The sequence below is a fragment of the Leptidea sinapis genome, chromosome 10 (genome assembly GCF_905404315.1).
Source record: "Leptidea sinapis chromosome 10, ilLepSina1.1, whole genome shotgun sequence".
Taxonomy (NCBI): domain Eukaryota; kingdom Metazoa; phylum Arthropoda; class Insecta; order Lepidoptera; family Pieridae; genus Leptidea; species Leptidea sinapis.
In genome coordinates, this window is record NC_066274.1 from 4,381,866 (window position 1) to 4,408,753 (window position 26,888).

The 26,888-nt window shown below is 37.3% G+C and overlaps 1 protein-coding gene across 6 annotated transcripts; it reads left to right on the forward strand.

The window, feature by feature from the left end:
* Window positions 1-6,567: 6,567 nt before the first annotated feature.
* LOC126966470 (maternal protein tudor-like) lies at window positions 6,568-26,301 on the forward strand. Of its 6 annotated transcripts, none has more exons than XM_050810522.1 (13): window positions 6,568-8,729; window positions 10,294-10,500; window positions 10,677-10,846; window positions 13,390-13,458; window positions 13,912-14,037; window positions 14,898-15,002; window positions 15,244-15,378; window positions 16,471-17,621; window positions 18,198-18,346; window positions 18,525-18,683; window positions 20,836-21,002; window positions 21,589-21,824; window positions 21,902-26,301. In XM_050810522.1, exons 1-13 carry the CDS (start codon window positions 6,840-6,842, stop codon window positions 25,747-25,749), a joined length of 8,412 nt encoding a protein of 2,803 aa, XP_050666479.1. In that variant the 5' UTR covers window positions 6,568-6,839; the 3' UTR covers window positions 25,750-26,301. The 6 variants fall into 6 exon arrangements, with proteins under 6 accessions (XP_050666479.1, XP_050666480.1, XP_050666486.1 ...); XM_050810523.1 differs by having other exon boundaries at window positions 15,247-15,378; XM_050810529.1 differs by lacking the exon at window positions 18,525-18,683.
* Window positions 26,302-26,888: the final 587 nt, after the last annotated feature.

Below are 26,888 nucleotides of genomic sequence, written 5' to 3' on the forward strand. Positions count from 1 at the left end.
TTTTAAAACACTCATGCTATCTGTTATAACAATCCAATTATTATATGACTGTTCTTCAATATATTCTAGAGCAGCATATATGGCAGCACATTCTGCTGTGTATATACGGGCCAAGGTATTTTAACCTATGAACACGCAAGTTCTGGTCGTTGTCGAAAGCTGCTCTTGGTAACTTCAGCCAGCCGTCCATGCCGCCGTTGCACATGAGGAATGACACCCTGGCCCATACGGCAAAAGAGAAAGCCGATCTCTTGTGCACTCTTTTCGCCTCCAACTCGACTCTTGACGACAACGGAAAAACACCGCCGACCATCCCGCGGTGTCAGAGCTCTATGCCTGAAGTACAGTTCAGACAGAAAACTGTTAGGCGAGCTCTGTTTTCGTTGGACGTCAGTAAGTCGAGCGGGCCGGATGGCATTTCTCCAATCGTGCTTACAACGTGTGCCCCTGAGTTGACGCCGGTGCTAACGCGTTTATTCCGGCACTCTTATTCTAAAGGCGTAGTCCCTGACTCATGGAAGTCTGCCCTTGTCCATCCGATCCAAAAAAAAGGAGACAGTTTGGATCCGGCAAACTACAGGCCTATTGCTATTACCTCCCTGCTCTCCAAAATCATGGAGAGCTTAATTAGCCGTCAGCTCTTGGTATACCTAGAGGGTCACCAGTTGATCAACGACCGACAATACGGGTTTCGCCATGGTCGGTCGGCAGGTGATCTTCTGGTATACCTGACACATAGATGGGCTGCGGCTATTGAAAGCAAGGGGGAAGGCCTGGCAGTTAGACTGGATATAACGAAGGCCTTTGATCGTGTATGGCACAAGGAGCTCCTCTCCAAACTTCCATCATTTGGGCTTCCCGAGAGCTTGTGCAAGTGGACCTCCAGCTTCCTCACTGGGCGTAGCATACAGGTCGTTGTCGACGGATATTGCTCGAACCCGAAGCCCGTGAATGCTGGAGTGCCCCAAGGCTGTGTGCTGTCTGCCACGCTGTTTCTTCTGCATATCAAAGATATGTTGGACACCTCCAACATTCATTGCTATGCAGACGACAGCACCGGTGATGCCGTATACACGGGCCATGCAGGTCTCTCTCTCATTGAACCTTGTCCAATTTAACCCCCAGAAGACTCAAGTTTGCGCGTTTACCACTAAAAAAACCCCATTTGTCGTATCACCGCTCTTCGACAACACTTCCCTCAAAGCCTCGTCTAGTATCGGAATACTTGGTCTCGAAATCTCGAGCGATTGCCAATTTCGTTGTCATCTGGAAGGCAAAGCCAAATTGGCTTCAAAGAAACTGGGCGTCATTAATAGAGCACTGCAATACTTCAAGCCGGCCCACATACTAGCGCTCTACAAAGCGCAGGTCCGGCCAAACATGGAGTATTGCTGTCATCTCTGGTCTGGCGCACCCCAGTATCAGCTCGATCCATTTGACCGCGTGCAACGCAGAGCAGCTCGAATTTTCGGGGACCCAGTGCTCTGTGAACGGCTGGATCACTTGGCGTTGCGTAGAGACGTCGCTTCAGTGTATCTTCTACCGCATTTATCACGGGGAGTGTTCCGAAGAGCTGTTTAACCTGATTCCTGCCGCCGATTTCCACCTTCGCACGCCACAAGTTAGGATATCATCCTCACCATCTGGATGTGTGGCCGTCCTCCACAGTGCGGTTTTCAAGGAGCTTTCTTCCACGTACTACAAAGCTGTGGAATGAGCTTCCTTGTGCGGTGTTTCAGGGACGATACGACATGGGTACCTTCAAACAAAGCGCGTACACCTTCCTTAAAGGCCGGCAACGCTCCTGTGATTCCTCTGGTGTTGCAAGAGATTGTGGGCGGCGGTCATCACTTTACACCAGGTGACCCGTACGCTCGTTTGTCCTCCTATTCCATAAAAAAAAAAAACCTATGACCATACCCACTCCGCAGTTGTATGTCATAAACTGCCATAGAGAGAGCAGTATTACTTTTAGATCCATCAGTATAAAGTTGGTTATAATTTTGCCACTCTAACTTAAAAAGGCATAAAAGGCATTTATTTTCTCAAAATTGATTCCTTAAGAATTCTTTTTGACGTCATTTCTTATACTACTAGATACTACTACCGCTTCGGAAACAAATGGCGCTCTAAGAGAGAAGAAGCGGTGCAAGAAACTCTCCCAGCATTCCTTTTTTTTTTGCGCTCTTTTCTATCGCTATAAAATAATCACAATCTAGTCCCAGGCTGTCCGATCATTTAAATATTCAGCAGTGGAGTAATACGATTTACGACAGAGCCATTTTTTTATAAAACATTTAAATTTATTTATAGCATACTATATACATCTTCCTTATATTTTAATGATTCATTAATAATTATTTTAATAGTTGTATATTTTGAATTATAAGAATTTAAATAACATGGCCAAAGAATACTAGAAAATAGATTATGATGACAAGAAAAATGTAACAAATCAGAGATGCCTTCTACTTGATAGTAGGAATTATTGTCAGTTCGGTTAATATAGTCCTGTATCTTTAATAGGAGTGGATGATTATTAATAGAAGTTAATTTGAGAAAGAATTTTGTTTGTAGATATTTGAATCTAAGAGCTAGTGGGGGAATATTACATTCTACTTGTAATGATATAATAGGAGTAGACCTAAAAGCGCCTGTTATGATCCTTAGGCATTTATTTTGTATTTTTTCTAATTTATTCACTAATGTAATTACTCCACCATAACAAAAGAAGGCATACTCAAAATGGCTACGGACTAATGACTTATATGATGATGATAGTAACTTGCTAACATATATACTTATATATATGTTAGCAAGATGCGTGGGTCTGCACCCCAATATGTACCAGCTAATGATTTCAGAATATTGCAGGCCTTTAATGCTCGATTTTCTAATATTTCAACATATTTGTGCCATCTAAAATTACTTAAAAATGTAACTCCTAAAAACTTTATTGAATTATCTATTGAAATTTCCTGAGTACCATAATATATTTTTACATCTCTTATTCTTATAGAATGCTTTGAAAATATTACTACTTTGCTTTTGTCAATACTGACCTCAAGACTAAGATATTGAAAATAAAGCTCAAATTTTTTGAGTGCTACATTAAGATCTAACACAACATTTGATAAATTAAGTCCTGAACTATACACTACTAGATCATCAGCAAATTGGAGGTTAGAAACTCTATTACCCAAGACAATATTTATTTGATTTATGTAGATTATAAAGAGCAATGGACTCAAAATTCCGCCCTGCGATACGCCTCTATATGAATATCGAGGACCTATTAATTTGTTATTGACTCTAACATAAAGTTTACGACCATGCAAGAAATTGAATATCCAACTAACTATTTTTTCAGGGACATTTAAGGATAGAAGAATGGATGATAATTGTTCTAAATCAACATTATTAAATGCTCCTACAACATCAAAAAAAACACCAGCCAATATCTTATTGTCAATCTGGGCACTATGGATGTCAAGACATAAATGCCGTAGACTCTCACAAACAGAACGACCGCGTCGAAATCCAAATTGATTATTAGGTAAGAGGTTGTTACTTTCAATATAAAATATTAATCTCTGTTTTATTAATTGTTCAAACATTTTACCAACACACGAGCTTAGTGTGATAGGACGATATGAATCAGCTGAACTAGAATCTTTCCCATGCTTTAAAATTGGAATTAGACAGTATGTTTTCCATTCTTCTGGAATAGTGGAGTTGTTCCATAGGAGATTTAATATTTTTAGAAACTTATTTAAGTTAGAAGAGTTTAGGAGTTTAAACATTTTATAGGAGAGCCAATCCAAACCGCATGCAGAGTCCTTTCTTGATGATAGACCAACTTTTAATTCTTCAATAGAAAAAGGGGCAATAAAAGAGTTGGTGCTGTTTAAAGGATAATTATTGTGAATATTTGTCAAATTTGGTACTGTATCTGGAGTATATTTGTGTAAAAAGTTGGATATCCAATTATTGCTAGAGAAACAATTATTATTAGAATATAAGTTCTTAAATTTCCTCATTTTTGTCTAAATCTGTTTCATTGGCGTTAACCTATTTATGGTGGAGCAAAAATCTGTCCAGGATTTACGACGTTCAAGTCTTAATATACGTTTTTTCTTTGCTTGAGCTTGCTTAAAATGAAAGTAGTTTTGGATATTGCAATTTGATTTGAATAACAGATAAGTCTGCTTGCAATCTTCTACCACTTTAGTACATTGCCCATTCCACCAGGGAAGTTGTCACTTTCTTTTAGGTAGATGAATAATATTGTTACAGTGGTAGTTGGTTTTAGGTACTGAATTTTCTTCGCTCTAAGAATTATGGAACAGAAGTTATTGTAAGACGTAGATTATAATTATTTATTTCAAACTGTTTTAACAAGTCATTTACTAAGTTCTCATATTGGTCCCAATTTACTATTTTCAGATTACTGTGTGGAGGAATGTTGGATGGAATTGAAGAAGATTCAGTTTCCGACACTACCATGGAAAATTTTGTGATTGTAGGCAAGTGATAGCTGCCCAAAGAGTCGTGATGAACTTGCCATTCACAGCACAGGAATAATGAAGATGATACTATTGTTAGATCTAGTCCATTTGGTTTCCAGGAATTAGTACTCACTGTAGTTGGTTAATCATTATTTAAGAGCATTAAGTCATTATCGTCCATTACATCCATGATGTCTCTACCTCTAGAATTGGTTCTATTACAACCCCAAATGTTATGGTGAGCATTAAAATCACCAGCAATTATAAGTGGTTTTGGAATACTATGCAACAGTCTATTAAATTTAGATTTGTCAAAGTTAGGTACACTGTTGCCAGGACTATAAAAGCTAACAATTGAGATATCTTTTTGTTTGGATTGGATAAAATTAAATTAATGATGTCTTGTGTGTTCTCTGTCTTATTGAGTGATGGAAAGTTTGTTGGATGTTTAAATAAATCTGATAATGGTGTTTTACTTTTATTTTTAGTATCCAATATCTTTTTTTGTTTTATAGGGCATTGACCTGATACTGCAAGATAGTTACCTTTACAGTGCACACATACTGCTTTGTCAAAAGGTATAGTACATTCTTTATATGAATGATTTTCAGTGCAGATTGAGCAACGCTGAGCATTCTTACAGAATTTAGCCAAGTGGTCAAACCTAAGGCATCGGAAACACTGCTTAACTGGCGGCACATAAGGTCGCACTGGTAGACGCCACTTCTTTAAGTGAACGTAATCTGGGAGTGAAGTAGATGACGCAAAAGTAATAATGACTGCCTGTGTAGGTTGTAATATAAAACCACTATCGGATTTGTATTTTTACATTATACGCCGCACAGAAATATTTTTTTTTGTACTTGACAAAGATTTGAAAATTTTTTTGTTGTCCAACAAAAAAATTTTCAATAGGTACGGAGGAAATCACTCCAGACAATTCAGTGGCACCAACTGGGATGGACGCCTTAATATTTTGTTCCCTTAAAAATGTCGTGTTGTCTAGGAATGTATTAGCCAAATTGGGTCGTTCAAACACTACTCCTATCTTATATTTGTTAAGTTTCTTAAGATATTTAATGCCTTTAATGAAGCGCAATAAGCAGCTACTAAGAGTTAGCATGTCATGACTACCAAGTGGCTGTTCAGTGACACTCTCTATGAAGACTATAAATTCATGACCGGCACCTGCGTCTTCCGGATATCGGCGACAATAGTCGGCCACCCTATGTAGCAAATAAAAGTCCTCGTGGACCTCCAATACTGTACGCGAATCTGAGTATTCGCTACTTTCAGAGGTGGAATCTAGAATAGACTCACCTTTACCTCGTTCCGGCTTGGTTTTTTTCCGCCTTTTCGACATCTCTTAGCACAAACCTAAATCACTAAAAATATAGACTTTTACTTATACTAAACAAATTAAATGATAAACATATACAAATACTTAGATACTTTTCAAAAATATGAGTATTATATACAATATATTAGAAATATTTAATTTTATAGTTAAAAAGATCGCCCTAAGCATTCAAGAGTTCCCGCGCTTTTTCTTCTCCCAAAGAGTATATAAAATGTAAATAAAGTATAAACATTTTTTTTTTGATTTTATGGCCTGGTAACGAAACTAAAGCTTAAACAGTAAGTAACCGTTGAATATTGACACTATAGAGTATAGAAGTACTTAATACTCAAATTAAAAGATTTGATCTTAAGAGCCCACCGGGCTAGGCAGCCGCTTAGTGTCTACAGAGAGAGTAGCCACCTTAGAGGTTGATAGTCGGATGCAACATGTACTTGAGCGCCTTCGAGGTACCCTCGAAATTTCTCCAAGGCTCACACCACCGCCTACGCCTTTTTACGTGACATTATATCGCAAGATTTAAATCCTTTAGGGGTAATTTTAGTCATAATAATAATATGACAATACCTAAGTCATAATAATAATACGACTACTCCTGTCAAAACTATTGAGTATCTGATCATCTGCCGATGGAGGGTAAAGGTACTTACTACCCTCCATACATCTGCTTATATAAAAAGAGCACGCGGAGATATTATTGGTTGTAGGTACAGCTACAACCCCTTTGCCTGTCCAGATGGACGAACAGAACCAAAAAAAAAAACTCTTTGGGAATGGTTTGCATAATTTTTTGATTTTGCTTTGCGATTCGCGGCGTTTCCACTTTGCGCGAATTCTTAACATGGACGCGAAGGAAATGTGTACCTATAAATATTATGTGAAGTGAATTATATGCTTCGTAACGAGAATTCAGTATTTCTAGACTTTAAACTTGATACTCATCTATTTTTTAAATTTATGTCTTAATAATTATGGCGTCACCATCAGGAATGCAGAGATCATTTAACCTTTACGTTACCCATTTGGATGCTGATGGTTATTTTTTAAAAATAAGTGGACAATTAGACCATCAATCTTCGTTGATAGTTGAAACTCTGTTTGAAGCAGCTCGGGCGGACCTAGAAAATGGTGTCGGAGCAGCGCCGCCGGCAGCTATTCGCGAAGGTATAATTTGTGCGGCAAAATACAAAGATGGGATATACTACAGAGCCAAAGTAATAAATACATCTGATTTGGCCACTGGATTAGTCGGAGTGCAATTTATTGATTACGGAAATAAAGATATTATTTCGCTAAACACAATACGATTTCTAGATAAATACGATCCTCTGTTTTTACAAATACCAGGTCAAGCCACTGATTATTATATTTCTAGACTTATGCATTTAGGTGGACGTTGGGACGAACCACTTTTAATGAAACTACAGACTTTAGTTTGCTATGCTGAATATCCAGCAACAATAGAAGCTCAAACAAGGACACTACCTTTAGTTGCAATTTTATTTAAAGGTACTGATTTATCTACACATATTGCAGCTAATAGAATGGGGGCCTTTATACCACTGCCTAAGCAAGATATGTTGTTATCACAAATGACAGAATGCCATCAGGGCTCTAATTGGTCTCCAAGTGTACTGAATCAACAAACATATACAGAACATGTGCCGTTTTTAATAAATCAAAACTTCCCAAACCCAGCCACAGCAATGAGGTTGAATCAGCAAATGACATTACCATGTAACATATCACCCCAACATTCAGTCATAAGTCAAAGCCTTTTAGTTAATAGGGCATCCAGAAATGCTGTGAATCTCCGTGCACCAGCTAGGCAGCCACAACATATCACAGCAAAAAACCCACAGCATACATTGACAGCCGTACCACCGACAAATGCCGTACCACCAAAACCATCATCACCAAAAAAATCCACTACATATAAGAGTAGACTTCTGGAAGTAAACTCACAGCATAAGGTATTTGTGTCATATGCAGACGAAGGTCCTGAGTTATTTGCTATTCAAATGGTTTCTGATGCAAATTTACTTCAGAATATGATGGATGAAATAAATCGCAGGCCACATAAAAGTTTGGCAGAGCCACCAATGATTGGGACAGTATGTCTTGGAAGAATGTCTGGTGACAGAATTATATGTAGAGCAATTGTCATGAATCTCTCAGGGTCGCAGTGTAAACTTTTCTTTGTTGATTTTGGAGATACAGAAATGGTGTCCTACTATGATATATTTGATATACCTGAAGAGTTTGTGAAACCAAATGTATTTGCAATGAGGTTCTGCTTGTCTGGGGTGAAAAAATTAGAAAAGAGCCCCCACTTGAATAAAACATTTAAGCAGCTTGTTAATGGAAATATATTAACATTAAGAGTTGTGGCACCAGAGGGCCCACCTTTGATTCAATATGGAGAGCTGTATTTGGATAACAAGAATGTTCTAGAATTGTTAATGGCAAATATGAAAGACAATTTGCAGTTCAAGTGGATGGAAATGTTAAGCCTTGGTACAAGACATTCAGTTCTTGTTTCTTATGTAGATAGTTGTATAAAATTTTATGTCCAATTATCTGAAAAGATAGATGAATTGAATGCAGTAATGGAGGCTGTGAAAGTTCATTGTGAGCATAGTTCTTCTCCTGGTCCTCTGCCTGTTGGAGCTGTGTGTTGTGCTAGGTTTCCTGATGATGACAACTGGTACAGGGCAATGGTACGACATACTCAAGGTGAACAAGTGGTTGTAGCATATGTGGATTATGGAAACGAACAAGAAGTTAATGTTTCCGATCTGAGAACTATTACACCGGGTTTGATTCAGCTGCCTGCTCAAGCCTTGAAGTGTGCACTGAAGGTATTTATTTATTAAATTTATCATTAATTTATGTTGGATTTATTGCATCTCTACTTACTGTTTGTTATCAAGCTAGGTATATTTATTTATTTATGTTACCTATGGACCCTATTGTTTATGGATTGTTTTGGAAATGTGTCTTTCCTATGAAAGAATACTCCCACATTGGTCTAGTTATATCAAATATTCAGATCTTATGATAGACTAGTAGCAGGCAATTCTGCCCAGGATGCTGGCTAGGTGGGCACTTTTTTGCATGAAACAATAATTTGCAACCATTGTTGTAGTTTGAAGGGTGCCATAGTTACAAATCATTGTGATAATGAGCCTAATGATACTCAGTAATTAATACCACTTTTTCTGTGTTCAAGGAAATAAAAATTGGACTATAACTCCGTTAAAACCCTTCACACATGCACACACTATTTTGCTTATAAGCAATGAGTTGTGAGTGGTCCCTCATTGTATTGGAAGGATGTATCATTTACCATCAGAATGTCTTGCTATCTCACCATAATATAATCAATAAGTTATTAAGGGTACTTCTCAAAATTGTTCATAGTACTTAAACTATACTATAATATAGATATATTTTATTGTTAATATTCTGTCTTTATATAGTAAGTTAGTTAGTCTTTAATATATATTAAAAGGCCTAATTATTATATATATAGCAAACAGAACCCCAGGATAGTTTGAAGTTATTTACCATTCTTCTGTGTTGATAATACTATTCATTGCTTAGTATCCACTGTTCAGGCATTATCTATAAATAAATTTAAATGTTTTATAAAAAAATGGCTCTGTCATATCCTATTACTCCACTGCTGAATATCTAAATGATCGGACAGCCTGGGACTAGATTGTGATTATTTTATAGCGATAGAAATGACTGTACAATATTGTATATTTTTATTGAAATGAGCGCAAAAAAATAATGCTGGGAGAGTTTCTTGCGCCGCTTCTTCTCTCTCAGAGCGCCATTTGTTTTCGAAGCGGTAGTAGTATCTAGTAGTATAAGAAATGACAAAAAGAATTCTAAAGGAATCAATTTTGAGAAAATTAATGCCTTTTATGCCTATTATAAGTAAATAAGGCCGGTGGTACTTTAACTGACAATGCTGACCAGCGGCAAAAGCTCATAATTACAATGACTTACATAACCTTACTGCAAATTATACCGGGCCTTGTGTAAAATAAAAATGTATTATTCGTTCAATATATTTCTATCCTAATTCAGTAGTCAATAAATAATCATATTTTCTCCAAACTTATTAAAGAATAAATAAAAATTTATTGATAACATTTAGCCGCTGGTTATTTGGTACCTTATACTAAAACAATAGTATGGTAGCTCTGGATTACCATGATATGGAATATTAAAATTTAGTAAGTATTTGTTTTTATTACACTTTACTACTAAACTAAAGTAGTCCAGACTTAAACAGAACAGTCCTATTCATACAGACATCCATCACTTTATATGGTGTGTGTTTAGAACACATCTATATGGTGAAGTTATTTATATAACTTTGAAGAAATTTAAGTAACTTTTATTCAACAGGGTTTCGAGAATAAACCAGTAGAAACAAAGACATCAAATCAGTTGGAAATGCTTGCCCTGGAGAAGACATTGACCATGACCATAGATGGTTTTCTGTCAAAAGATACAATGTTGGTGTCTCTGGTGGACGACACTGTCAGTCCTCTGTTAGATATTGCGAGGAGGATGAACCAGCTGTCTCAACCAAGGGGCAGTGTCCCTCATGAGGTACCCTTCTCAGTAGCTGTTGTCAAATGCGAGCTGAAGTCATTTTAATTCCATTGAAATTAGCTGACTATTTGATTGTATTTGGCACAGTTATTCACTTTATTTCACAAGATTAATTTTCTTTTTTTTTTAATTCCAGTTTATTCTTATTAACTTTTGTATTCTTGATTATACAGAAAACAACACAAGTCCGCAGAGATACACCAGGAAGTAGCATTGGCTCTCATGAAGATAGTGTTCCTGATGACCCTCATAGGTCTGGCTTTCGGAGAGAGAAGAGTTTTAGAGATGAGAGAAAATCGAGGGAGGATGGCTTTTCCCACAGGGGAAGCAGTTTTCGTGCAAGGTTAGAGAACTTTCTAAAACAGAATGCAAACTGCATTCTGTTTTAGATTTTAGATTGTTTAGTCAATCAAAAGCCGTTGTTATTATTACTTGATATTTTTTATATTATACTGCGTATTGAATATCTCATGTTATTCTATTGCATGTCCACAAACACATAATCTTCTTGAATAATAGAATCAATAACGTAAGTAGAGCATTATAACACAAAGAAATTATCACAACACTCTTACACTTTATGCCTGACATAAAAAAAGTGATTGCTCTGAACAATGGCCAAGATGACCTCCTGGGGTATTTCTACTTATCAGTATTGAGAGATCACTTGAAATCTGTCGCCAGAGCCAAAGCATGTATTGGAAATGTTTAAAGGTGAGTTTTAATTGCATAATGATTGCTTGATTTAGTCCAAGAGCTAAACAATTAAAGTAATCACACAAACTTAAAAAAAAACCATAACATCTTTAGGACAGTGTAGTCTATTGCAAAAGGTGTTTGTTATCCCCTGCTCGCAGTACTGCTACACTACATACTAATTTCATTTAAGTATGTGTTTGCCAAGAGTTAAATAATTTTCTAATTAAATTTAATGAAGAAAAAAGAAAAACTGAAACTACTAAAACATTATGTAGTCAGAATAAACAGTCCACATGAACAACCCACTCTGCTTAGTGATAGTCAAAATTAATAGATTTTATCTACACCCATGCTTTAAATCCTCTATTACAGATTTTGAAACAGTTAGTATATTGCCAACATTAAAACACACAATGTCCTAATAACCATTACATCATCCAAACAAGTGTTGTAATGTTGTACTGAATTTCATAACAACACTCCTTTGTTTTTTTTTCGATCACTTCATGCGCAAAGAGTTTCAACAGACAGCCACATTCTTATTGCTTGATGCGTGTTATCTGTATGAAATAATTTAATTTAATATATATATTAATTAATTTCAAAAAAAGAACATTTTCGTTTACGCGCGTTCCACACGACCAGAACGTCGCGAGCCATAAAATAAGTAGGTTCGAATCCCTGCCATTTTTCTTGAAAAAATTAGCAATTAAGTTTTGACAGCACACCGCCGGTTATTTTAAACGGTGCAAAAGAACATAATATTCAAGTGAATTTTAATGATTGCATTGTACGAAATGTAAATTACTACTAAAAATAAATAATTATTTCATTAATAGGTACTTAGTTTATTTGTATATAATCAGTAATATAATGGATGATATTAGGTTACTTCTAGGACTGACTGTTTTAATGATAGCAGTAAGCTAACTTTTTCAGAATCTTTTAGAGAATTCATATTCGGGGTGTAGATAAGGTCTTGTATGCAACTGTTCATAATTAGGTATTAAAACACTCATGTGATACTATTATCACCCACATTCGTGTTTTAATTAACCCCTTATTACACAACAGTTACATAAATAACTATTACCATTATGTTGAGAGTAATTTCAGCTATAAGGCATACATTACATGATCAAGTACATTTTAGGCTTCATTGAATGATAAGAAATAGATTGCTATTAATCATTTATATATTGTTTCTCTTTATCCAAATAAAGAATATATTCTTACTTACTTTTTAATATATTACGTAATCAAAAAAAAATTTTTGCTCCCTAAGTGACTTGTAGCTTCTTCTCAGCTGAGAAAACATAATAAATTAAGCCTGACGATTCAATTATTACATTGATCCTATTGAATAAACTTTATAATTTTTGATATTGCCTCTACTCGAACAATACAATATGTATAAATTACTTATGGTGACACAATGCCAGCCTTGAGTGATATGACTTGATGTAACGGCCGCCCGCCCGCCCTCTATGTAACCAAGTAGTAAAACACTGTAAACGCCTGGACCTAATATAGGAAGGTGAAATCTAAAAATACCACACGCGCGCTAATAGGTGAAGGTAGGCACTCTGTATGTGCAAGTGTAACCTCTGGCGACATCGCACTTCGGGCATCATCGTTTGCAAAGCCTTACGGCGACACTAAATGCCAGCGACCTTGAGCGATATGAGCTCACCGCTGCCGGCCCGCCATCTATTTAACAATGCGAATATTTTCAAAATTCTTGCGTGGAAAACAGTTTATATGCTTACAATCCTCGTTATTCACTACTAATCTGAATAAATGAACTTACACAAAAAAGTACAAGCTATAAGAATAACTTTTATGAGAGAAGTACCAACAAAAATGCGTCACGCCATGCCAAAAAACTTGTTTAACTTCAAAGAAAAGAAGTAGTTCAAAAAGGCTCGGCAGTGTTTACTATAAACAAAAGCAAGCATAAGCAACCTACAAATAAGACTTAAGGATATCTGTAACAGGAAAACACCATGTTTGCGTGTTTTCTGCTTACTCTTCGCCTTAAGGGTATGTGTAACAGGATTAAGTAGTGTTCATAGCTTCAAATTCTATACTTTCACCGTAAAACACGTGTAAAAGCGCTTTGTTTGTGTGTTTTTTTCTTACCCTTAGTCTTAATTCATAAAGAGTGGTTGGCATTTTGTTTCTCAGGGATCACATGGAGAGTTTCGATACATCGGCCCCGGGACATCACAGTGACAAATTCGCCAAGCCCGACAGGTAAGAGATTGTTTGATTTTTAATTTAAAGATTACTGATTTTTGTTATAATTTAATAAAGATGTCATTATTTTCATTAAAACATTATGTATTAAAAATAGATGGGCAACACGATTATTTGTATATATGCCTTGTTGTACGCCTTTCATTTGAGTGACTGCGAGGCTCTAGATCATAATACGGATACAGCCTACTAATTGTAGTATTGCCCCCTTATTCATAATGGCCCGCTAACATTAAACAGCCGCTTAGGAGTGTTTTTTCTCATTCTGACTTAGGTCAATAGAAGAAGACAGAGTGAGAATTAGCAATGCTTTGAGTTAGCAGACTATTATGAATAAGGGGGTTGAGGTTTAAGTAATTCAAAAACTAAGAGTTTTGAATAAGGCTTCTGGACCTTAGGTCGTATATTAATTTGTAACACATAAGAAAGGGTTTCCAATTTTGTACACAGACGCGGCAAGCCCTGGGAGAGCCAGACACCAAACCCCCTGCCCTCAGGCGACGACTGGGAGGAATCCCCGCAGCCTGAGATACAATCTCCACCGCTGCGCCAGAGCAGAGACAACCATAGGGAAAGGCATGTGCTCACGGGCGTGCATTCCATATATGCCAATAGGCATAGCCTACCTACCATATTTAGAGTCTAATTAATATACCTACACTAGATTCCAAGTTAATTCAGATAAATTTAGTTCTTTTATTCTATAATCGAACTTCTATTGAACACCCAACCAGTAAGTTTTTCTTTACGCGATTTTCTATACTGAATACGTAAAGTAGGCAGTTCCGATAATGCTTACTGAGGGCTAGTAGAATACGTTCAATTTCTATAATAAAATTTATTTGTCAAGGTAATGCGAACACAGTAAAAAATATACAATTACTATGTATATCGTTCTTAAATATGACCATCGCAATTTGACATCTTTAACACATCCGGCATGCTTATGACACTTCGATATAACAACCGCAGCTGTCACGAATTAAACCAACGAAATAAATTATACCTACATTATGATTTATGAGTAATTATTATGACGTGTCTCGTTCTCTTAGTGTCCGAGTTTGAACCTTATTGCGCTTCCATAAGAGTGTTGACATCGCACATGACGTGATTGCCGCTCAGAATTACTGGTTTTTTTTGAGAATCCTGAGTCCTGAATCCGAAAATCCTGAGTGGTACTGCATTGTAATGGGTAGGGCAAATCAATTACCATCACGTCCTGCTAGATGTCATAAGAAAACTATGCAATGCGATTTAGGTGTTTTGGCTTTTAAATTTAAAGCGTCTAGAATCTAGATTAAGGCTACTGGACCGTGGAGAAAATATTAAATTTCTCTAATAAAGGCTAACAATTCTAGGCTTCAACTCAAGGGTTCTGGGCCTTCGGGTTTATATTAATTTGCAATACATAAGGTTTCCAATTTTGTATACAGACGCGGCAAGCCCTGGGAGAACCAGACACCGAACCCCGCGCCCGCCGGCGACGACTGGGAGGAATCTCCACCGCTGCGCCAGAGCAGAGACAACAACAGGGAAAGGTATGTGCTCTTTATTACAAAAATTCGTATTCGTATTTCTATATTGTAAAACAAATAACAATAATTTTGCCTACTAGCGTCGAAATTGTTTCGCCCTATATCTTAAAACCTAGGTGCAAATATAAAAGTCATTAATGATATGCATGTGAAAATACTCAGTAATATTGTTATTGGATATTTTTGTCTATTTAATTCAAAAGAGCCTAATAGGCGAACGTATAGACCATCCATAATACATCAGCAGAAAGAAAGACGGGAAACAGAAGGGATGGAAGAAGGAGAGCAGCGTGGGGCGACGCCTCCAGCAGGCGAGGGACGCGGCCAACAGTGCGCATGCGTCACCGCCGGCCACGCCCCCGGGAGACATAAAGCGACGGTACCGCTTGTCTGTTGAATGTATGACTCGCACTCATCAATGGCTGAAATCTTCGTTAATTATTGTTGCACCTGTTATGTCGATCTAATTGTAATTTTCACACTCATGTACCATAACTATAATACCTTTTTTCTTCCTTACTCTTTGTTAACATTGTATTATGCGAGTTTGAATAATGAGTCAAAGGCGAAAATAAAATATTGTTATTTTTTCTTTCTTCAGTTGAGAGTAGTAGGTAATAAAAAGATCTACAACTTTTGTTTTTAAAACTCTTCTCACATAACCTCAAAATTTATGTGAAAACAAATGACCAAGTTTTTGGTTTGTTATTTTTATCTTTTACAAAAAAAATCAACAAAATTTTGTGGAGAGTCACCTTTTTGTAACCTAAATACACTGCATTTTTTTTAATTGAAATATTTATTTTTTCACCTTTTTTTTTACTTAAACATCGAAAATGAACCCTAATTTTTAATCGCAAATTCTCACGTTTAAATATCAGCTTTTCAAAAAGTCGGTGGGCTTTTTGTTCGTTGAAATCTCTACTTTTTGATGGTGTAAAAAATTTTCATTGCTATGGTAAATGTTCTCAGAAAATGCAGAGACTTAAAAAAAACGACTCCGAATAAAATCTTAAACGTAAGATTCCATGTTACATTGATAAACGAAAAAATTGAAAGCGAATAGACATCTACAATATTTTGAGGAAGTTGTAGAATCTTCTTTAAATTGTAATATATATTTATTAATACATTACAATTCATTAAATTTGTTTCATCCTGCAATTTTTTTTGGTTGCATAAATTATCGATCCTAGTCTATTAAAATAAATTCCGTTAACAGTGACCACATTGGCGTACATTTTTGTTTAATTGTTGGATTCGTGCACATTTCTTATTTGAAAGTATTTCATTTTCAATATTGAATATGTTTAGGATTTAATTACATTAGATAAATGTGATTGAAATTAGATAGCGGTATTTAGACTTCTTAGATTTTGTGATGATAAAACAGCACGATATTTATAGGTAGCTTACTATCGGCATGTGTCGCTTTTGAAGTAATTTAATAAAAAAAAAATATCTTTTTCAGTGATCGATTCAGTCATGACGGGTTTAACAAATTTGACACAAATAGATCTGATAGGCGTGATAATCGTGGAGATAGGAGAGACAATTGGGGTGATAAAAAAGAAAATTGGGGAGATATCAAAAATGAAAGTTGTGAAGAAAAGAAGGAAGGGTGGAATCAGAAGAGGGAGCCAAGAGATAATATAACTGAAATAGGGGGAGATGGAAATGAAAGATTCTACCGAAGTGATAAAAATGAAAAATACAACCGTGGTGACAGAAATGAAATATTCTACCAAGGTGATAAAAATGAACGATTCAACCGAGGTGATAAAAATGAAAGATTCAACCGAGGTGATAGAAACGACGGATCTGATAGGAGAGGAAGGTCTGACAGAGGTGGCAGGGGAGGACGTAGCAATTTCACACGAAGAGACAGGCCCGAACGATCATGTGGCTCAGACAGTGATAAAAGATCTGAAAGAAGCTATCGCACCGATGACAGAGGTGGTAGGGGCAGTCGCGATCGTTATAAAAAAAATCCGTTCCAATATAAAGAATTAGCGAACCCTGTACCTTTGGATTCAAACTTTACGGAACCCGCAATGGAACTTGGCTCACAACATGAAGCTTCAGTCACTTGGATTATATCACCCGAGAATTTTTATACACAGCTGCTATCCCAACACTCGAAGTTTTTGGAAATGATGCACAAAATCCCAGAGATGTACAAAGGCGTTAAATTTCATACCGGAAACGTTGGTGTTGGTAACTCTGTTCTGGCAAGATATCCCGTTGACGGGGTGTTATACAGAGCTGTCATTGTGTCTGTTGAACCTTTCTCGAAATATATAGTTCAATACATAGACTTTGGTAACGAACAACTAGTAGATGCCAAAGATATCTGGCAACTGGACCAAGAATTGATGGAACTGCCTAAAATGGCGGTTCATTGCTCTTTAGCCGGTGTGGTGCCGGTAGATGGAGAATGGATGGCGAATCCAGATATAGATTTGTGCTTCAGTGCTCCTCGATATCAATGTATCTTCCACGAATGTATGGATGATCGATTTAAAGTTTCTCTGTGGAATAATAGTGTCAGTGTCGCCGATATGCTTGTGGAAAAACAGTTGGCTTCAGTCTCAGAACATCAATCTCCTGTCGCATTAACGGGTGTGTATACTTTTTTTTCCAAAAACTTTTTTAGGACTTAAATTTTATGTATTTTACTATGTTTCGAGCCCTGTTCGGTCTCCGGGGAGTGAAATAGAAAATGGTTCTCGTGTTCCGTAACTCTCTTAAGCTGCGTTTCCAAGATATGAGATGTGTTATACCGCTGAGCGGTGCGAGGATTCGTACAGACCATGTGATAAGGCGCGTAAATGAGGGTTCCGAGGATGTGTAGCGGGCTCGTTTCTGGTGTGGAGTGTTGGGAGCAAAAGGACGTGTTTCCAGGACGATACGACATGCTTACTTAAAAAAAGCGCGTACACCTTTCAACAAAGCCGGCAACACACCTGTGATTCCTCTAGTGTCGAAAGAGAATGTGATCGGCGGTGATAACTTAATATCAGCCCTCCGAGCCCAAGCCCGTACGCTCGTTTGTCCTCTTCCATAATAAAAAAAGTATCTCCCCCATCGACATGAATAATTCTAATTGATCGATGCAATCTTATCTTAGCTCTTGCCAATCCCTTTTTAAACACAGTTCTGAAGTAATTTTTTTAAACCCTTTGTGTTAATTTCCAGATGAACCGATAGACCTGACTATCATAATAGGGCAGCAGATATTGTGCCGAGTGACCCACGTGGAGTCATACGACAAGTTCTATGTTCAGCTGGATTTGGAAAAGGCGAGACTTGTGGAGCGCGCCATCGACGAATATGACACGGCTCAGGTGAAGACGCTTAGCATTATTATATAACCATAGATAGCAAAGTAGCCTTTTGGAGTTTTGTTTCCTTTTCGTGTCCTTTTGTTATTTGAGTGTTAATAGAGCGCGGAGCTGGTCAGCGGCATGCGTGAGGCGCTACTCTGATGTCGTCGTAGTAAGTAATGCAGCGTCCCACTTGCAGCTCACGCCGCTCAGCGCGGAGCGCGTGGCGCCCGGCTCGCACTGCGTCGTGCGCGGGGCGGACCAGACACGCCGCGCCATCTTGGCCGACGTGAGTGACGTGGCCATCACCGCAGTGCTGCCGGACTACGGGAACACCGTCACCGTGACTGTGGACAATGTAAGTTTGTGACGAATTTAACTCGAGTTAAGTGGTCGTCCCTGCTTGTTAACGGGGATAGAAAATCCCATTATTTACCTGGTCTTTGTTGAGAGGTCTGGTCTTGGAGAAAAACCGACCAATGCCTGTTTTAGTCTACCCCTCAAACGACCGTGAACCATCCTAAGGTCATTTTCTTATGAGAAAGTAACGCGAAGAGCAAGATGTTCAACCTATGGTAAGTTTTGCGCCCTATCCTTATCAATGCAGTGCCGCTCAGGATTCTTCATAGAACCCAAAATTATGAGCTAGCTACGGCTATGTATGCACATTACTGCCTGACGAGAAAATGACGCCGCTGTGGCGATGGATTGGAAAAAAACAAACACGACCCTGAAAAGCTCTGGAAGAGTATAAGAACAATTTCCCACACCAAGAAAATAAATCAAGTACCACTAGAACTCAACAATATTAAAGATACTGTAACGGAATCTCTGGATTATTCCAATGAATATTTTGCAGGCATAGGTAAAACTCTTGCAAACAAGATACTCACAGCATGCAATGAAACAGAAGTTTCACTCGCTAGTAAGATAATACTCGAAAATACTACAGCGCAATCATTTTTCTTAGGACCCACTGATGAACGAGAAATTGAATCCTTGATAAGTAACTAAGTGCTCCTGGATTGGATGGAATATCAAACCGCCTTTTGAATTTTAGCAAAAAATATGTTACTCCCCCGCTGACGAGCATATGTAATCTAAGTTTATCTCAAGGCATTTTTCCTACTGCCTGGAAAATGGCTGCAATTGTTCCTATTCATAAGTCTGGTAACAAATTGAATCCTACGAACTATAGACCGATTTCTTTATTAGGATCATTCTCAAAAATTTTGGAAAAACTAGTACACAAGCGATTGACAAGTTTTCTTGACGCACATAAAATAATATCTGACAGACAATTCGGGTTTCGCACTAAAAAATCAACGGAAAACGCTGTAGACTTAGTAACAAAAATTATTTCTTCCAAACTAGATAAGCAGCAAGCATGTATCGGTGTATTTTTAGACCTCGCGAAGGCTTTTGATACAGTCTGTATTCCTATACTTTTACGAAAACTTGAGCTCCTAGGTATTCGAGGTAATTGCCTGAACTGGTTCAAAAGCTATTTAATGTGCCGAACTCAGTGTGTTATATTTGATCATAAGAAAAGCAATCCAAGTACAATAGATTTTGGCGTCCCCCAAGGAAGTATATTAGGCCCCACGTTATTCCTTTTGTATATTAATGACATCAAAACTAAAGTATCCAGCTCTGACGTCATCTGTTATGCCGATGATACAGCTCTTTTATTTTACGGGAAAAACTGGGATACTACACTACACACAGCGAAACAAGGAATGAGGAATATTGCAACTTGGTTACAAAATAATCTTCTCACCTTAAATCTCACTAAAACACAGTACATCTGTTTCCATAAAACGAAAACTTCATCCCCTTCCCACATTATTGACAGTTGCATGGAGCGCCAGCTGTTCGCATATTTTGAGGGTCGCCATTTGATCTATGCTAGCTATGTCCATATTGTGCCTTTTTACCTTCATCGTTTATCTTCATCTGTCTATTATTATTTTTTTCATTTGGCGCTTTCAATAACTGAATGCGTTGACGAACGCAACGCCAATATACAGATATCACAGCGCGCGCTTCGCTTTCAACCTTCATCGCGCATGCATTAAGGGCATGCGTCACGTAAGCTCTTGATTGGGCTATGACGCATGCCCTTGATGAGCAAATAAAGGCACTTCTTAGTTCTCACTCACTTTTTTCAATATCTTTTTTTTCATTGCGAATAACTAATAAAACAAGAAAGACTTCAAGTGAGTTTGCAATGATAATTTTGTGCGGCTGCCACTTTGGATTTGATTTGATGAGAATTCCTTTTCTCTGAGAACCTTGGAAGCGATATCCATGTTTTTGTAGTGAAGCTATTTTAAATTCATAATATACACAATCTTAAGGGGATAATTTTAAGACTATCATAAGTTATATCGTAACCATTCAAATATGGATTCTTCCATAGTAGGTACTCCTACTTTAAACTGTTGAGTAATGGTAATGGATACAATAAAAACGACGAAAAATATAGTAAAATAGCCATACTATTTCAGCTTATGGTTCTGCCGCCGGAGCTGAGCCTGTACTACTACCAGTCACTGGAGTGTTGTCTCCACAACTACGACGAGGGCTCCAAGCCGCTGGTAGCACTAGACGAGCTCAGGACTCAGCTCGCAGGGAACAAGGTCATCATGTACATTAACGATGTTGACGGAATTAGGTACGTGCAAAAAATACACGGCCATATGTTACGTTATAGAACAGTGTCCAGATACAAAACAAAGGCAAAAATATGCGAAAGAACGTTTAAAATTTCACGTACAAACCTAGAAATCGTTGATGAACTTTAAGGAACGAATGGACACTAAAAACGAACAGTGAAGGAGCATATCTCCGATAGCAAACGTTCGGCACCTATTGTTCCACCGCGTGTCAGTATATCAAAAATGAATAAATCCGAGTTCGCGGTGAGGGCAAATGTTCGTCAAACAGTACAAACATTATTTCGCTCGATAATGACCCCGATATAGAACATTTTCCCAAAAATATTATGATCAAGACTATCTGAATTCTAGAAGGTAACTGCATTCTCCAGCAAGTAGAGCATTAAAGAGTGCTATTTAATGCTGTTATGAACATGATACTGTTAAATTCTTCTTTACGAAGTTCTTCCTCAATCTCTGAATCTAGTCAGTTGATAAAATTATTTTTGAATAAACATTCTTCTAACTCCAGGGATAACATTGTTAATGTTCACTGTTAGACAAACTGTTTTTTAAAATAATACAAAATTTTACTTCCACCAGGTTGATGTCAACTCTATACGAACCCGTGACCGGCAAAAAAATAGCCATATTTGAGCCTGATCCGGACGCTTATGACGAGGTGACTCCGTTGTGCCCGAGCGCAGTGTTCAATTACAACTTCGGTATGGCGTACGTGTCGCACGTCGAAAGTCTCAACGAAGTATATTTGCTGAAGGCCACGGACAGCGATAGCATCGCGGCGTTCCTGGACTTAATGTACCAGTTCTACGAGGAAGGTTTGTTTATGCTAAGCATAAAATTCCGGAATGAGTCGTTCGAATGAATACGCATCTAATTTTATTATTTATTGAAGGTACACCTGAAGCCTTAGAAACATGCGAAGTGGGTGATTTTTGTGCGGCGAAATCATCAGACGGCAACTGGTATCGAGCTACTATTGTCAGTATCGCAGACGATGAGGTCACGGTGCAGTTCCCAGACTATGGCAACACAGAAAGAGTCCACAAAGATGCTCTCAGAAAACTAGATACAAAGTTCTTCGAGCCATGTTATTTCGTGATTGTGGCGGGACTTAATCTAGTTGCTTGCAATGATAACGCGATAGAGAAACTGCGTGAATGGACCACGGAAAAGGAAGTTGAAGTCACTTTGGCTTTTGGAAACGACGGCTGGCTTGCAAGGCTCCATTTAGACGGTGTAGATTTAACTGTAAAACTTGTTAACGAAAACTTAGCCACGCCGAAACCAGCTACAAAAGAGTCACCAGAAGAAGCAGTTTTATCTCAACCTATATCAGTCCCGGTTGGCTGCACACAAGTTTACATCAGCCATATCGACACACCTGGACAATTCTGGTTGCAAATGTCTGATAAAGTTGATAAAATTGAAGAAATTCAAGCAGAACTCCAAGCCAATTTTGAATCTTATGCCGATATAGACAACAGAGAAATGGGCACGTTGTGTGCTGCCAAGTACTCCGCTGACGATCAATGGTACCGTGCAGAGATATTAGACGCGGATTCTGATATAACGACAGTCCGGTTTATTGATTATGGCAACACTGATGTACTCGACAACCAGCCAGGCTTGATCAAAGTAATACCAGATAACATGAAGGAAATTGAACGTTATGCAATCAAGGCAAGCGTGAACGCAGTCCCCACTGGTACGGGGCAATGGTCTGAACCGACGTCAGATTACTTCACTCAATTGGTTGGTGACCTTTCCAATCCCGTTGACGCTCTGATTGTTCTCAAAGATGTGACAACGTACGTTGATGTTTATGTCAATGGCCAAAATCTGACAGACCAGTTGGTTTCCGAAGGGCACGCAACTAAATCGGACAAAGATGAATGTGGAGATTTGCCCTCTTGCTTTGCGAGCCATGTCAATTCTCCATCCGAGTTCTGGTTACAGTTAGAATCGGCGACTTTTGAACTTCAAGCCATGGAAGCAGCTATGGTCGATGCCGAAAATTTCCCACCGCTGGAAACTAAGGAAGAGGGAGTCTTATGCGCCGCTTTATACCCTGAAGATGGTGCGTGGTACAGGGCTCAAGTCATCGTTGATGGCTCTGAAGGGACTGAAGTCCTATTCATGGACTACGGCAACGCTTCGATAACAGGTGAGTTGCGAAATCTACCCGACGAGCTGAAAATAAAACCAGCTCTATCCAGAAAATGTGCTCTTCAGAAACCACGAGATATAAAATGGTCGCAAAAATCCGAAGTGAAGTTCAATGAATTGGCGGCAGAAGGTGCTACTATATTTAACGTACAATTTATTGCTTCTGGAGATGTTTCAATCGTGGATTTGTTTCTTGGAGGGAAATCTGTTACTGAAGAACTTCTAGGTTTGTGTGAAGAGCACCCTCTAGTTAGACTTACCCCAGTTGGACAAGATACATGGGCTACTGGAAAGATTTGTTACCTGAATTCATTGAAAGAAATCTACATTCATTTGGATGACTCAGTGACTAATATTGATAAAGTGACGGAAGTACTAGCGGGGGGCGAGGAATTTGAACCCGTTTCTGAATTAAAAGTGGGCTCTATATGTGCCGCATTGTGGACTGAAGATGAACAATGGTATAGGGTGAGAATATTGGAATTTGGTGATGTGGGTGCTCATGTCCAGTTTATTGATTATGGGAATAAAGCAAAATGTGAAAATTTCAGACAGTTACCTGAAGAAATATTAGGATTCGAGCCGCTTGCTAAATGTTGTCGATTATGTTGTGTAGAAGATGCAATGAATGAAGAGACTAAACTAAGAATAGACGACCTAGTAGCTGAACTGACTACTTTCCAAATTGAATTTTTAGACAGCATCACGGATCCTCCTTTAGTTAAGTTACTGATTGACGGAGTAGATATAATTTCAGTATTAAATGACAAACCATGTACAGAGCCACAAGAATCCTGTTATGATGTAGATAATACTGCAGAAGAATCGGGCAGTATTTTCAATGAATTGGAAGCATCAAAATTAAATCTAAATGAAAGTATTTGTAGTATGGAAACTTTTGTAGAAAACAAAACGCTTATTGTGGATATAAAAGATGCATGTCTTGAAAGTGAAATGTACTCACTTGCGCTGGATCATCAAATTTCTAGTGAAACCCTTCTGATATCTGTTGAAGAAGATAAATTAGATGAATCAATAAAATTAGAAAAGCAGCTCAGTACAGGTAAAACTAAAGAATTGAACGAGACGCGTACAATAATTGAATCCTGTATTAATGAAATCGCAAAGGAATGTAATATCTCGGCTGATACTGTAGAATCAAAAGATACTATTAAAGAAGAATCAGATGTTAATGTTACAAGAGAATCTCATACCAAACACGACTTTGTAATATTAAAGGACCACTATAGTACCTTAAAACCTGTAGAATCTTACGACGCAGGTAAAACAGAAAAATCTTCTGTACATGAAATTCCAAAACACCATAATGACTCAGCTGATACAGAAAATTCCCAGGTTATTAATAAATATGAGTCTCATGTGAAAGTCAATAATGACGGTGAAAATGAAAATGCAGTAGAATACCTTGAAAGTGAAATGAATGTATTAGGGCCTGTTCGTGAAACTTCCAGCGAAACTTCAAATAATTTTGAGGACACTGTTACTGGTGCAGCTGACAGGAGTCATATATCATTAGAAGAAGAAAACTTAGATGTTTCAAAAAAAATTGAATATCAGCAGGGCAAAGAAAATTTTGTGGAATCTAACGAGACGGGTAAAATTAAAGAATCCAATATGGTAACTGTAGAAAAATTGCATGTGAGAGTCAATAATGACGTTGAAAATGAAAAGATAACAAAAGATTCAGTAGAATGCCTTGAAAGTGAAATGAATTCATTAGCACCAGTTAGTGAAACTTCTAGCGAAACGCTTAATGAACGAATCGAAAACGTGGAATTAAACGAGACGGGCAAAATAAAAGAATCAAATTCGGTGACCGTAGGAACATTCAAAGTGACCACCTATAATAATGGTGAAAATGAAACGAAAATTAAAGATGCAGTAGAATGCCTGGAGAGTGAAATGAACGCATTTGCGCAGGTTAGTAAACCTTCTGATAATTTTGATGATACAGTTACTCGTGCATCTGACGAAGTGGACGAAGAAAACTTAGATCATGCAATAAAATTAGAAAATCAGCAGGGCAAAGACAATACTGTGGAATCTTATGAGACGGTTAAAATAAAAGATTCAAATACGTTGACCGTAGAAACATCCGATGCGAGAGCCTATAACAACAGTGAAAATGAAAAGAAAATAAAAGATGCAGTAGAGTGCCTTGAAAGTGAAATGAATTCATTTACGCCGGTTAGTAATCCTTCTGATAATTTAGATGACACAATTCCTCGTGCAGCTGACAGGAGGTATATTTCAGTGGTGGAAGAAAACTTAGATGATTCAATAAAATTAGAATATCAGCAGGGCAAAGAAAACATTGTGGAAACTAACGAGACAGGTAAAATTAAAGAATCCAATATAGTTAATAATGATGTTGAAAATGAAAAGATAACAAGAGATTCACTAGAATGTCTTGAAAGTGAAATTTATTCATTAGGACCGGTTAGTGAAACTTCTAGCGAAACTCTTAATAACTTTGATGACACGGGTACTTGTGCAGCTGACAAGAAGCAGATATCACTGCAAGAAGAAAAATTAGATGATTCAATAAAATAAGAAAAACAGCACTGTAATATATGCATACTATAGAATCGAACAAGATGGGTAAAATTGAAGAATCAAATATGTTAACTGCAGAATCCCTTGTAAAAGATAATAGTGATGGTGAAAATTAAAAATTGTCACTATACATGTAAACAGTATAAATAAAGCAGAAGATGCGGAAGCGTTGTGAAATGTGTAATGTTTTAGAATAAGTACTATTAAACATGAAGGTATAAAAATTCAAATCTCTGTATGTGCCTTTTTTTGTTGTTATTTGACAGATTTAAATGACATTTATATGTAAAGGACATTATAATATTAAGAAGTTATAAATAATATTGTATATAAATAAATATTATTACTCCACCAATACCACAATTTATGAATGTATATTTTGTTTTTTGTTTTTCATTGTTAAATGTAAGTTGTATAACATGTTTTATACATTCCTTTGGTTATTCATGACATTTTGTACATATTTGTAGTAACAGTAAAGTCTACTTTATATTAATACTTTGTTTTTTGTTATGAGTATGTTGGTTTAATAAAACAAAGTTTTATTAATTTGCATTTGATTTGAACCATAAATCGGTTAAGATAGAATGTTACCATAGACTGCAGATAAAATACATACGAATTATCGGTTTGGTGATTAGATTGGCCTAAAATATTGTCTTGTATTTGTAAGAGAATAGTATTCCAATAGCAAAATAGTAATAAATATCGAACGATCAAGTGGCTAACCTGATAGAAATAAAAAACCAGAGCCCATGCATATGCAACACCAGACTAGATCAGAGAGTATTTAAGATCTTATGTCGTTTCAGGGCCGAATTTCAAAGGTCATGTGTGACGTTGATCAACTTACACTAGGCAAGCATATAAATTTTGTTGTATTTTAAATGCATACATGCAGTAGCTACAGCTAATGTTATGACAATTGTTCTGAGTTTTACAATCCCATAAATATTTTTAAAGGTCTTAATTAGTCAGTGACGGAATCTATGGGAAATAAAGGGTACTTCTCTTATTTGTACTTTCAAAAACAATTCGAGTATTAGCTTATAGCAAATACCATTTGGTGAAGAAGAACTGATGAGGACCGCGTCTGGGAATTATCTTCAGTCAAATGGGATGACTAGGAAAAGAGA

Bases quoted from the DNA above. Each gene is read 5' to 3' on its own strand.
- LOC126966470 (XM_050810522.1), top strand. From the start codon at position 6,840: ATGGCGTCACCATCAGGAATGCAGAGATCATTTAACCTTTACGTTACC. The intron at 15,003-15,243 runs GTATGTGCTCTT...ATAATACATCAG, and splicing joins AGAGACAACAACAGGGAAAG to CAGAAAGAAAGACGGGAAAC. The intron at 18,347-18,524 runs GTGAAGACGCTT...TCCCACTTGCAG, and splicing joins ACGAATATGACACGGCTCAG to CTCACGCCGCTCAGCGCGGA.